The sequence below is a fragment of the Natrix helvetica genome, assembly GCF_964273705.1.
Source record: "Natrix helvetica genome assembly, chromosome: 4".
Classification (NCBI taxonomy): domain Eukaryota; kingdom Metazoa; phylum Chordata; class Lepidosauria; order Squamata; family Natricidae; genus Natrix; species Natrix helvetica.
Window position 1 is genome coordinate 33,425,602 of NC_138550.1, and position 12,642 is coordinate 33,438,243.

At 34.5% G+C, this 12,642-nt stretch overlaps 1 protein-coding gene across 2 annotated transcripts in view; it reads right to left on the bottom strand.

Annotated features, from left to right (window-relative positions):
* The window catches only part of ABI3BP (ABI family member 3 binding protein), a 139,210-nt gene that overhangs the window by 39,314 nt on the left and 87,254 nt on the right, over window positions 1-12,642 (bottom strand). For both annotated transcript variants that reach the window (XM_081953296.1, XM_081953295.1), the window contains 18 exons: window positions 12,400-12,480; window positions 11,435-11,503; window positions 11,040-11,120; window positions 9,644-9,712; window positions 9,353-9,433; window positions 8,848-8,916; window positions 7,163-7,231; window positions 6,246-6,314; window positions 5,819-5,899; window positions 5,353-5,421; window positions 4,286-4,366; window positions 3,429-3,509; window positions 2,974-3,042; window positions 2,683-2,763; window positions 2,207-2,275; window positions 1,762-1,842; window positions 895-936; window positions 313-381 (listed from right to left, as the gene is read on the bottom strand). In XM_081953296.1, the coding sequence (XP_081809422.1) occupies window positions 313-381; window positions 895-936; window positions 1,762-1,842; window positions 2,207-2,275; window positions 2,683-2,763; window positions 2,974-3,042; window positions 3,429-3,509; window positions 4,286-4,366; window positions 5,353-5,421; window positions 5,819-5,899; window positions 6,246-6,314; window positions 7,163-7,231; window positions 8,848-8,916; window positions 9,353-9,433; window positions 9,644-9,712; window positions 11,040-11,120; window positions 11,435-11,503; window positions 12,400-12,480 (1,311 nt within the window). The remainder of the gene's footprint in view (window positions 1-312; window positions 382-894; window positions 937-1,761; window positions 1,843-2,206; window positions 2,276-2,682; window positions 2,764-2,973; window positions 3,043-3,428; window positions 3,510-4,285; window positions 4,367-5,352; window positions 5,422-5,818; window positions 5,900-6,245; window positions 6,315-7,162; window positions 7,232-8,847; window positions 8,917-9,352; window positions 9,434-9,643; window positions 9,713-11,039; window positions 11,121-11,434; window positions 11,504-12,399; window positions 12,481-12,642) is intronic.

Genomic DNA, 12,642 nt, shown 5'->3' on the forward strand with positions numbered 1-12,642 from the left:
ACAGTCAAACAAGTGAAAGTTGTTGAGGTTCTGTCACAGTATCTGAAGTCTATGGAAGTCTGACGGGAGAAAAAAGTTCAGTTCAGTCCTACCATGACTGAGTGGTCGTGGCTTTTGGATTCATGAGAGGAATATGGCCAGATTTCTTGGATTACTTTCTCTTATATGCCTCTCAGAGACAAATTTAATAAGAAAACGTTACTGCTAAAAGGAAAAAAAAACTAATACATTTGTATTCCCAAATTATGTTGGGATTTTTAAACGCAGATTTTGACACATGGAGATAATTTAAATAACAATATAAAATTTTACCAGATTTTGGTAGTAGCAGTGGGCTGATTGTTGTTTTAGTGACGGGAACATGATGCTTGGCCTTTGTATCTGAAAAAGAAAAAAAACTCTTCAAAATTATTAAGATGTAAATAAGGTCAGGTCGGGCATTTTAAAATTGAAGGTGAAGAAGGTGAAGGTGAAGAAACATGCTGTGGATATGAAGTGTACAAAATCAGCCACACAAAAGAGTTGAGAAAGAGTGGGCTCAATACATATATAAAATTAGCGCTTTATGAAGATTTCAGGAGCCAGCTTAAAAAAGAAATGGAAATTACAGACACATGGGACTTGATTTCGTATAATATGGCCACTTCCAGCTATTTTCACATGACTGAATCACTGTGCAAGGAAAGAAAGAAAAAAGCAATACTGTGGGGAAAAAAATAAATAGAATGGTTAAAAAGTCTTCAGTGCTAAATAACTAGCAAACCTAGAGAAAGGATGGGATTTAATGAAAAAAAGATGATGTTAGATGATTTTACAGAAAAGAAAATGTAATGGATTTCTGAACAAGAAAGTAAAATAAGAAAATCAATCAATGTGCCAGGAAAACACTATTACCTACTATTGGAAGTTCATTGCTAAACGTAATAGGTTCCAAAACTGTACCGGGGAAAAAAGGGAACTATTAGAATATGGAAAACCTTTCAGAATGCCTGTAACTGCAACACTAATTTACAAACAAAAACATATTGCAGCTTTAAAGACAGAAATTGATACATAATCTTAGAAACTAACATTAGAAACTAATAAGAATCAATGCACTTGCGCACATGTTCCAAAGTTGTGCTGAATCCAGAAAATACCTATGTCCAAGGAGTTGCCAGGAATGCATTATCTACCTATTTACTAAGAATCATATTGAAAACAATTTTATCTCATGTATACAAACATGTAATTATCAGGATTAATAATTGGGAGTTATGGCATGCTCAAAAGTTTACGAAGATAATTATAAGCCCATCCCAGCTGAAAATAAAAAAAGCAACCAACCCCCCCAACCCCCAAATTTAGAATGTCAAAACTGAAGAACATGGTTACACCTATGTACTCCAAGATGCCTCAGAGGTGGTTCATAATTTTACAAACGTGAATCAAAAGCATTCCATCATAAAATGCATGATCTGAAGATAAAGAAATATATTGTCTCAGATGGGACTTATTCCCCTATATGGACTCTCATAGGAAGCTATAGTGTATATAGTGGATTTCTTCCAATTGTGAAGTTTACTTCTATTCCCATTCTATAAAGGGGACATTCAAGGTGTTGCAGGACATTCAGTATTGGATCACAACATTTATAATTTATACAATTTATAATTTTAAGGAAGTACTGACTTCATAGTACTATTGGATAAGATTACGCTAGATAGGTTCAAGAGGTTCTTGTAATAAGGCAGAAAAAAGTAAATAAAAAAGTCACTCTACCATGATTTCTCTCTGGTACTTCTGAAAAGATGTAGTCAGGTTCTTTAAATTTTGACGGATCAGGGCTTGTTTCATAGGAAGCTGAAAGGAAGTCCAGTCTAGATTTAATCTAGGTGTTGATAGGAAGGTACAAGATTCAAACTACCATGTGATATTAATCATATCTTATGAAAGGATTTTGAACTGAAGAAGAAAGAATTCTCAAAGGGCAATGGGGATTAAACCTTGGGAAAATAAAGTTCTAAATAACATGAATGAAAGTGTGGATGGTCAGCTAATACTATGCACTGGTGTAGTGAAGTTCTGCAGATGACCTTCAGATGATCAGGGGGATATTTATATCCAATACAGAAACTCCTTGTGCCTATGCAACCCTGGGGAATGAATTATGTAGCAACAACAAACTGTATTCAATTTTACTTAACATATGAGAAAATATAATTACCAGGTTTGGCAATTGGAAGATCTGGTGTGGTCAAAACTTTGGGAAGATATTTATCAACTATTGTTGAAACTAGAAAAAAGCAAACAACCCCGAAATAAGTTCTCATTGTACATATTGAAGGACATGGCTATACATACATATATATGTCTAAAGCTATTTCATCTTAAATTGGAATTGTCAGGCATGATACTACTATAAAGAAATATATTGCCTTAAATGGGTTTTAATCCTCTATAAAAGATGATCAAAGGAAATTCTGGTTTGTAGGATGTGCTTTTTTCTGGTTGTAAAGTGTACCTCCATTCTACTTAGTGTTGTAGAGCATTCAGGATTCAATAATATAGTTAGAATTTGTGCATATACTAATTTCCAGAATGTCTGGATTTTGTAAACCCTTTTGATAAGATTACACTAGATAGATGCAAGAACCTATCTTGTAAAGGATCAGAGAGTAGAACATTAAAAAGGCACTCTACCATGTTTCTTGTCTGGTACTTCTGCAATGACGTAGCCAGGTTGTTTAAATTTTGATGGAACAGGGCTGGGTTCATAAAAAACTGAAAGGAAGTCCAGTATAGAATTAGTCTGCAATCTGACAGGGAGTACAGGATTCAAAATACTGTGTGACCCTAATCATATGACATGAAAAGATTTTGAAGGAAGAATTCTCAAAGGGTAATGGGTAATTTCAGGAAAACTTCCAGGAATGCTTTATCTACCAACACTCCACATATAATTTTATCAAATATATGACAACATATAATTACCAGGTTTGGTAATTGGAAGATCTGGCGTGGTCAAGACTTTAGGAAGATATTTATCATCCACAGTTGAAACTAGAAAAAAGCAAAGAACTCTAAGATATATTTACAGCGTACATATTCAAGCACCTGATTACACCTATGTATCCCAAGTTGCCTAAAAGCCCTTCTATCTTCAGTGGAATTGTTATACATGGTCCTACAATTAAATAACTTATGGTCTTATATGAATTTTAAACCTTAGTGGAGGACCCTCAGAGAAACTTTTGCTGTGCCCAGTCTGATGTCTTTAGGTTTGAATGTCTACTTCTATTCCTTTTTGTACAGTTTTGTACATCATATATTTGGAACATACTCATTTTATAATTTCAAGGAAGACTGGAGTTCATGTTCATTTCAGAAAGGAATACACTAGTTAAATTCCAGAGGTAGAAAGAAGCATGTTTAAAAAGTCACTCTACCATGTTTCTTGTCTGGTACTGCGGGCATGACGTAGTCAGGTTCCTTATACTTTGGCGGAACTGGGCTTGGTTTATAAGTATCTGAAAGTTAGTCAAGTCTAAAATTAATCTCCATTTGACAGCAAAATACAGCATTCATAATGCCATGTTACTTATGAAAGGATTTTGAATAGAAGAAGAAAGAATTATCAAAGGAAAATGGGAGTTAAACCTTGGGAAAATAAAGATCTAAAGTAGCATGAAAGAGTGAATGTTCTCCCAATATTATTCATCTCTAAAGCTCTGCACATGGTCTTTCAAAGTTATGCTCAACGAGAAACTCTTTGCTTCTAAGTATCCACCAAGAGTGTATAATCTACCAACAATCACTGTGTATACATTTTTATCAAACATATGAAAACACATAATTACCAGATTTGGTAATTGGAAGATCTGGCGTGGTCAAGACTTTAGGAAGATAATTATCATCACAACCCCCACATAAGTTCCCATTGTACATGTGGACATGGCTTCACCTATAAAAGCCTAAGAGCTATTTCATTTTAAAATGGAATTAACAGGCATGACAGTACTGTGAAGAAATATATTGTCTTGGAAGGATTTTGATCTTTCATATAGAGGGATCCAGGAAACATTTGGGTTTTACAGTGCTATGTCTCCTGGTTGGAAAGTGTCTCTTCATTCTACTTGGTGTTGTAAAGCATTCATAATTCAATAATATGTTTAATTTTTGTGCATATACACATTTCCAGAATGTCTGGATTTTGTATACCCTTTCGATACGTTTTACACTAGATAGACAAAAGAACTTATTTTGCAAAGGATCGAAGAGTAGAACGTAAAAAATGTCCCTCTACCATGTTTCCTGTTTGGTATTTCTGCAATGATGTAGCCAGATTCTTTCAATTTTGATGGAAGAGTGCTGGATTCATAAGAAACTGAAAGGAAGTCCAGTATACAATTAGTCTGCATTCTGGATACATAGTTACATCTTTCAAAAAAATGTGATATTAATCATATCTGATGAAAGAATTTTGAACTCAGGAAGAGTGAATTCTCAAAGGATAATGGGTAATTTCAGAAAAATGAAAAAAGTATCTTGAGAAGAAATATGTGGTCTTCTAATACTATACATATGTGTAGTGAAGCTCTAAATATGATTCACAAGTATATCTTTCAACATTCTGTTCAGCGCAGAAACTCCTTGGGTCCAACGAGCAGCCAGGAGGGCATTACTTACTAACAATCACTCCGCATATAATTTGATCAAACATACGAGAACACATAATTACAAGATTTAGTAATTGGAAGTTCTGGAGTGGTCAAGACTTTAAGAAGATAATTATAATCTTCAGTTGAAACTGGAAAAAAGAAAAGAACTTCAGAACAGGTTTACGGTGTCCATTTTGAAGGATATGGTCACACCTATGTACGCTAAGTCTCCCATCTTGAAATGGAATTGTTATACAGGGTCCTACAATTAACTAATAAATTGTCTTAGATGAATTTTAATCTTCAGTGGAGGACCATCTAAATTTTTTGGGTGTGCCTGGATAGATGTCTTCAAGTTTGAATGTGTACTCTCCATTATTTTTTATACTGTTTTCTACAGCATTTTTGATTGAGTCGATCATAAGGGGCAGAACAGGATTCAAAATAACACGTGGCACTAGTCATATCTTAAGAAAGGATTCTCAAAGAGTAAATCTCAATAAAATGAACATCAAAAGTAGCATGAGAAAAAATGAATTGTCTACTAATATTATGTATCTTTGTAGTGGCACTCTACATATTATCTATCAGAATGTCTTTCAAAGATATGTTCAATCCAGAAACTATTTTTCTAAATAGCCATCTAGAGTGCATTATCTAGCAATAATCACACTATATACATTTTCTCCCACATATGGGAACACATGATTACCAGGTTTGGTAAGTAGCAGCTCTGGCGTGGTCAAGACTTTAGGAAGATAATTATCATCCTCAGTTGAAACTGGAAAAAAGCAAAGACCCCAAAACAATTTCAAAATATTCATATTGAAATGCATGGTTTCACCTATTTACAGTATGTCAATTTGCCTAAGAGCTCTTTCATCTTAAAATGGAATTTTCAGGTGTGATTCTATTATGAAGAAACAAATAGTCTTAGAAGGATTTTAATTTTCCATTCTTAAGCTTCAAGGAAAATTTTGGGTGTATGATCCTCTATCTTCTGGTTGGAAAGTGTATTTCCACTTATTGAGAAAGTATTGTAAAAAATTCATGAATAATGTACTTAGAACTTATGCATATAGAAATTTCCAGAATATCTGGATAAAAGTACACTAGAGAGATGCAAAAACGTATCTTGTAAGCAAGAAGAAATTAGTATATAAAAAAATTCACTCTACCATGTTTTCTGTCTTGTACTTCTGGCAGGATGTAGCCAGGTTCTTTAAATTTTGATGGAACAAGGCTTGGTTCATAAGAAACTGAAAGGAATTCCAATATAAAATTAGTCTGCAATCTGACAGGGAGTATAGGATTCAAAATACTTGTGATCATATGAGATGAAAGGATTTTGAAGGAAGAATTCTCAAAGGGTAATGGGCAATTTCAGGAAAATTAAAATCAAAAGGAGCATGATAAGAAATAGATAGTCTTCTAATTCTAATACTAGCCATCTGTGTTATAAAGCTCTACATCTGATCTGCAGGCATATCTTTCAAACTCTGTTCAGTCCAGAAACTCCTTGTTTCTAAGCAGCCACCAGGGGTTCATTATCTACCAACAATCTCTTCACACATATTTTTATCAAACATGAGAACACATAATTACCAGATTTGGTAATTGGAAGTTCTGGTGTGGTCAAGACTTTAGGAAGATAATTATCATCCTCAGTTGAAACTGGAAAAAAGAAACAACCCCAAGTAAGTTCACACTGTCGATGTTGGAGGGCATGATTACACATACATATGTTAAAGTACCTAACACCTCTTTCATGTTAAAATGAAATTGTTGGGCATGGCCTACTATGAAATAGCTTGTCTTAGATGGGTTTTAATGGGTTTTACGTACAGGATGGTCAAAGGAAATTTTGGTTTGTAAGGTGTGCTGTCTTCTGGTTGGAAAGTGCACTTCCATTCTGCTCTGTATTGTAGGACATCCATGATTGATCAATATACTTATAATAGATTCAGGTAATGGATTCCAGAATGTCTGGATTTCATAAATCAATTTTATAAGATTATACCATATATATTCATATCTTATCTTGTTAAGGGTCATCAAGTAGTATATTAAAAAGTAAGTCTACCATGTTTCCTTTCTGGTACTTCTGGCAGGACATAGTCGGCTTCTTTGAATTTTGATGTACCGGGAGTTGGTTCATAAGAAACTGAAAGGAAGTTATGTCTAGAATTAATCTACATTTTGACCGGGGGGGTACAGGATTCAAAATACCGTGTGATGCTAATCACATCTTATAAAATGATTCTGAACTGAATAAGGAAGTATTCTCAAAGTGTAATGGGAGTCAAACATTGGTAAAATAAAGATCTAAAGTAGCATGGAAAAAAAACATATTGTTCCCAATACTATCCATCTCTGCAGCAAACTTTGCATATGATCTACATGCCTTTTGATGTTATTTTCAATCCATAAAGTCCTTGTTTCTAAGTAGCCACCAGGAATGCATTATCTACCAACAATAGTACTTTATACATTTTTATCAACATATGAGAATACATAATTACCAGATTTGGAAATTGGGAGTTCTGGCATGTTAAAGTCTTTAGGAAGATAATTATCACCCTCAGTTGAAACTGGAAAAAAAGCAAAGAACCTCAAAATAATTTCACAGTATCCATACTGAAGGACATGGTTTTATCTATATATGTCAAGTTGCATAAGAGCTTTTTCATCTTATGATAGAATTGTTATACATGACCCTGCTATGAAAAATATATTCTCCTAGAAGAGTTTCAATTTTTCATACTGAGAATCAAGGGAAATTTTGGGTTTTAAGGTGTGCTATGTTCTGGTTGGAAAATACACTTACATTCTACTCAGTCTTTTAATCTTCAGTAGAGGACCATGAAAGAAAATTTCAATGTGCCTGGTTTGATGTATTCATGTGTATTTCTGTTCCTTTTTAGGCAGTTTTGTACAACATTCATGATTGACTGAATCTATGTATAACTTATGCATTTTATAACTTCAACAAAGTCTGGATTTCATGTTCACTTCAGAAATGAACAACTAGAATAATACTAAATGGTAGAAAGAAGCATATTAAAAAAAGTCACTCTACCATGTTTCCTATCTGGTAATTCTGGGATGATGATGTATCAGGTTCTTTAACCTTTGGAGGAACAGTCTAGGTTTATGAGAGGCTAAAAGAAAGTGCAATTTTAAATTAATCTACATTTGACAGGCTTAAAAATACCATGCTTTACTAATCATAACATATGAAATGATTTTCAACTGAAGAAGAAAGAATTCTCAAAGGAAAATGGAGTTAACTCTCAGGAAAATAAAGATCAAAAGTAACTTGAAAAAAAAGTGAATGTTCTCCCAATACTATGCATCTCTAAAGCTTTGCATATGGTCTTTGGGTATGACTTTCAAAGTTATGTTCAATCAGAAACTCCTTGTTTCTAAGTGTCACCAAGAGTGTATTATCTGTCTTTAAAGGGTTTTAATTTTCTATACATGAGGATCAAAGGAAATTCTTAATTATCTGGTATACTATTTTCTACATTCAAAAGTGCACTTAGATTCTCTTCAGTGTTGTAGACCATTCATGAATGAATAATGTAGTTAGAATTTAAGCATGTAATCCTTTCCAGAATGTCTGGATTTTGTAAAATCATTGGATAAGATTACACTTGATAGATGCAAGCGCAAATTTTGCAAAGGATCATAAAGTAGTACGTAAAAAAAGGCACTCTACCATGTATCCTGTCTGGTACGTCTGGCATGGGTAATGGGCAATTTCAGGAAAATGAACATCAAAAGTAGCATAACAAGAAAAAAAATCATCTTTTAATACTATCCATCTGTGTAGTGAAGCTGTACATATAATACATGGGCATGTCTTTCAAATTCTATTCAGTTCAGAAACTCATAGTACAGGGAGTAGATTCAAAATATTATGTGATGCTAATCATATGAGATGAAAAGGTTTTGAAGGAAGAATTCTCAAAGGGTAATGGGTAATTTCAGGAAAATGAACGTCAAAGATAGCATGACAAGAATTATCTGGTCTTCTAATACTGTCCATCTGTGTAATGAAGTTCTGCATATGATCCTTGGGCACGCCTTTCAAATTCTGTTCAGGGCAGAAACTCGTTATTTCTAAACAAGTGCCAGGAATGCTTTATCTACCAACAATCACTAAAAATATAATATTATCAAACTTATGAGAACATATAATTACCAGGTTTGGTAATTGGAAGTTCTGTCATGATCAAAACTTTAGGAAGATATTTATCATCCATTGTTGGAACTAGAAAAAAGGAAACAACCCCCAAATAAATTCTCATTGTACATATTGAAGGACATGGCTCTACACACACACACACACACACACACACACACACACACACCACAAGTGTAAAGCTATTTCATCTTAAATTGGAATTGTCAGTCATGACATTACTATGAAGAAATATATTGCCTTAGATGGGTTTTAATCCTCTATAAAAGATGATCAAAGGAAATTTTGGTTTGTAGGATGTGCTTTCTTCTGGTTGTAAAGTGTACTTCCATTCTACTCAGTGTTGTAGAGCATTCAGGATTCAATAATATAGTTAGAATTTGTGCATATACTAATTTCCAGACTGTTGGGATTTTGTAAACCCTTTTGATAAGATTACACTAGTTAGATGCAAGAACCTATCTTGTAAAGGATCAGAGAGTAGAACATAAAAAAGGCACTCTACCATGTTTCTTGTCTGGTACTTCTGCAATGACGTAGCCAGATTCTTTAAATTTTGATGGAACAGGGTGGGGTTCATAAGAAACTGAAAGGAAGTCCAGTATAGAATTAGTCTGCAATCTGACAGGGAGTACAGGATTCAAAATACTGTGTGACCCTAATCATATGACATGAAAAGATTTTGAAGGGAGAATTCTCAAAGGGTAATGGGTAATTTCAGGAAAACTGCCAGGAATACTTTATCTACCGACACTTCACATATAACTTTATCAAACATGTGAGAACATATAATTACCAGGTTTGGTAATTGGAAGTTCTGGCGTGGTCAAGACTTTAGGAAGATATTTATCATCCACAGTTGAAACTAGAAAAAAGCAAAGAACCCCAAGATATATTTACAGTGTCTATATTCAAGGAGATACTTACACTAATGTACCCCAAGTTGTCTACAGGATTTTCTATCTTGAGTGGAATACATGGTCCTAAAATTAACTAATATATTGTATAGTATATATTATATAGTATAAATCTTTATTATGGTCAAAGACCAGCAATACACAATACCTTTTACAATATGTTAAAAAGTATTGACATTAAAATATAATTAAAAAGTATTGACATTAAAAGTGGATAATAACATACATGTTCTCAAATTGTTCGGGTCACTCCCTGGTTTACCTGGGTGCAAAGCTGATAAGTATGGGAGTAAATACAATGGTCCAGAAATTGTTAGAGATATGTCCAAATAATTGGTACAAAATGACAACTATACTTCTGTAACCAATATTTTTCTTGTGGACATTGCAGCAACACAGAACTTTGCCACTGCATACATGGTAGCCGGGTTTGTGTCCCGGAAGAGAAAGCCTTGATAAAAATTGTCTGCCCTCCCTGACAATCTCTCTAATAAGGGGAGAATATGTGCAGACCTAAAAGCTCTGTATAGCTCGCAGTGTAATAGAACATATGAAATATCTTCCACTTCTCCTTTACCACATATACAAATCCATTCTGCTATAGGTGTTCTCTTATACCTGCTCTGGAGGAGTGCTGAGGGAAGAATGTTAATCTGGCTCTGAAGAAAGCTATTCTTTGTTTTGGGAAGATCAGGTCATTTAGATATCTTGTCGATTCCCACACATCCTGTTTGAATCTGTCTCTACTGTGGAGAGGCAACCTATTTAGTTCTTCTTGGAACTCCATGTCCTTCATTCTATTAATTACTACTTGCTTTGCTTGATCAAAGCCTAGAGACATTAAGACATATGGTCTTAGATGAATTTTAATCCTCAGTGGAGGACCATCAGAGATACTTTTGGTGTACCTGGTCTGATGTCTTCGGGTTTGAATGTCTATTTCTATTCTTTTTCTACAGTTTTGTACAGCATATATTTAGAACTCATGCTTTTATAAGTTCAAGGTAGTCTCGACAGAGGTAGGATGCCAATTTTTTTACTACCAGTTTGGGTGTGCTCATGCATGTGTTTGTGCACATGTGTGACACTTCTGCACATGTTCAGACATGCCTGGCCGGGTGGGTGGAGCCTCCCACCATGGCTACTACCGGTTCGGCCAATCCAGGCCCAATGGCAACAACCCACTTCGGGTGTGGAGTTCATGTTCATTTCAGAAGGGAGCAAACTAGATGAGTTCCAGAGGTAGAAAGAATCATGTTAAAAAAGTCACTCTACCATGTTTCTTGTGTGGCACTGCGGGCATGATGTTGTTGGATTCTTTATACTTTGGCAGAACAAGGCTTGATTTATAAGAATCTGAAAGAAATTCCAGTCTAAAATTAATCTCCATTTGACAGCAAAATACAGGATTCAAAATACCTTAAGAAGGATTTTGAACGGAAGAAGAAATAATTCTCAAAGGGTAATGGGAGTTAAACCTTGGGAAAATAAAGATCTAAATTAGCTTGAAAGTGTGAATGTTCTCCCAATATTATTCAGCTCTACATATGGTCTTTCGAAGTTATGCTCAATCAGAAACTCTTTGCTTCTAAGTAGCCACCAAGAGTGCATGATCTACCAACTATCACTGTGTATACATTTTTATCAACAATATGAGAAGACATAATTACCAGATTTGGTAATTGGAAGATCTGGTGTGGTCAAGACTTTAGGAAGATAATTATCGTCCTCAGTTGAAACTAGAAAAAAGCAAAGAACCCGAAGATATATTTACATTGCCCATATTCAAGGACATGGTTACACCTATGTACCCCAAGTTGCCTATGAGCCTGTCTATCTTGAGTGGAATTGTCATACAGGGACCTACAATTAACTAACATATTGTCTTAGATGAATTTTAACCCTCAGTGGTGGACCGACAGAGAAACCTGTGATGTGACTGGTCTGAGGTCTTCAGGTTTGAATGTCTGTTTCTATTCCTTCTTGTACAATTTTGTACAGCATATATTCAAAATTTATGCTTTAATAATTTCAAGAAAGACTGGAGTTCATGTTCATTTCAGAAAGGAGTACACTAATTAAATTCCAGACGTAGAAAGAACATGTTAAAAAAGTCACTCTACCATGTTTCTTGTCTGGTACTGCAGGCATAATGTTGTTGGGTTCTTTATACTTTGGTGGAATCAGGCTTGGTTTATAAGTATCTGAAAGGAAATCCAGTCTAAGGTTAACCTACATTTCAGAGCAAAGTACAGTGTACGGTGTTACAAAATATGGTCTTACTTATCAAAGTATTTTGAATGGAAGAAGAAAGAATTATCAAAGGGTAATGGGAGTTAAACCTTGGGAAAATAAAGATCTAAAGTAGCTTGAAAGAGTGAATGTTCTTCCAATATTATTCATCTCTAAAGCTGTGCATATGGCCTTTCAAAGTTATGTTCAATCAGAAACTCTGAAATCAGTAAGAATTGTCAAAGGGAATGGGAGTATGGATTTTAAACAGAAGAATAAAGAATTCTCAAAGGGTAATGGGATGTCTGGATTTTGCAAACACTTTCAATAAGATTACAATAGATAGATGCAAAAACCTATCTTGTAAAGAATCAGAGAGAAGAACATAAAAAGGTCACTCTACCATGTTTCCTGCCTGGTACTTCTGCAATGATGTAGTCAGGTTCTTTAAATTTTGATGGAACAGGGCTTGGTTCATATGAAACTGAAAGGAAGTTCAGTATAAAATTAGTCTGCAGTCTGACAGGTAGTACAGAATTCAAAATACTGTGTGACCCTAATCACATGAGATGAAGGAAGAATTCTCAAAGGGTAATGGGTAATTTCAGGAAAATGAATGTCAAAGGTAGCATGACAAGAACTATAA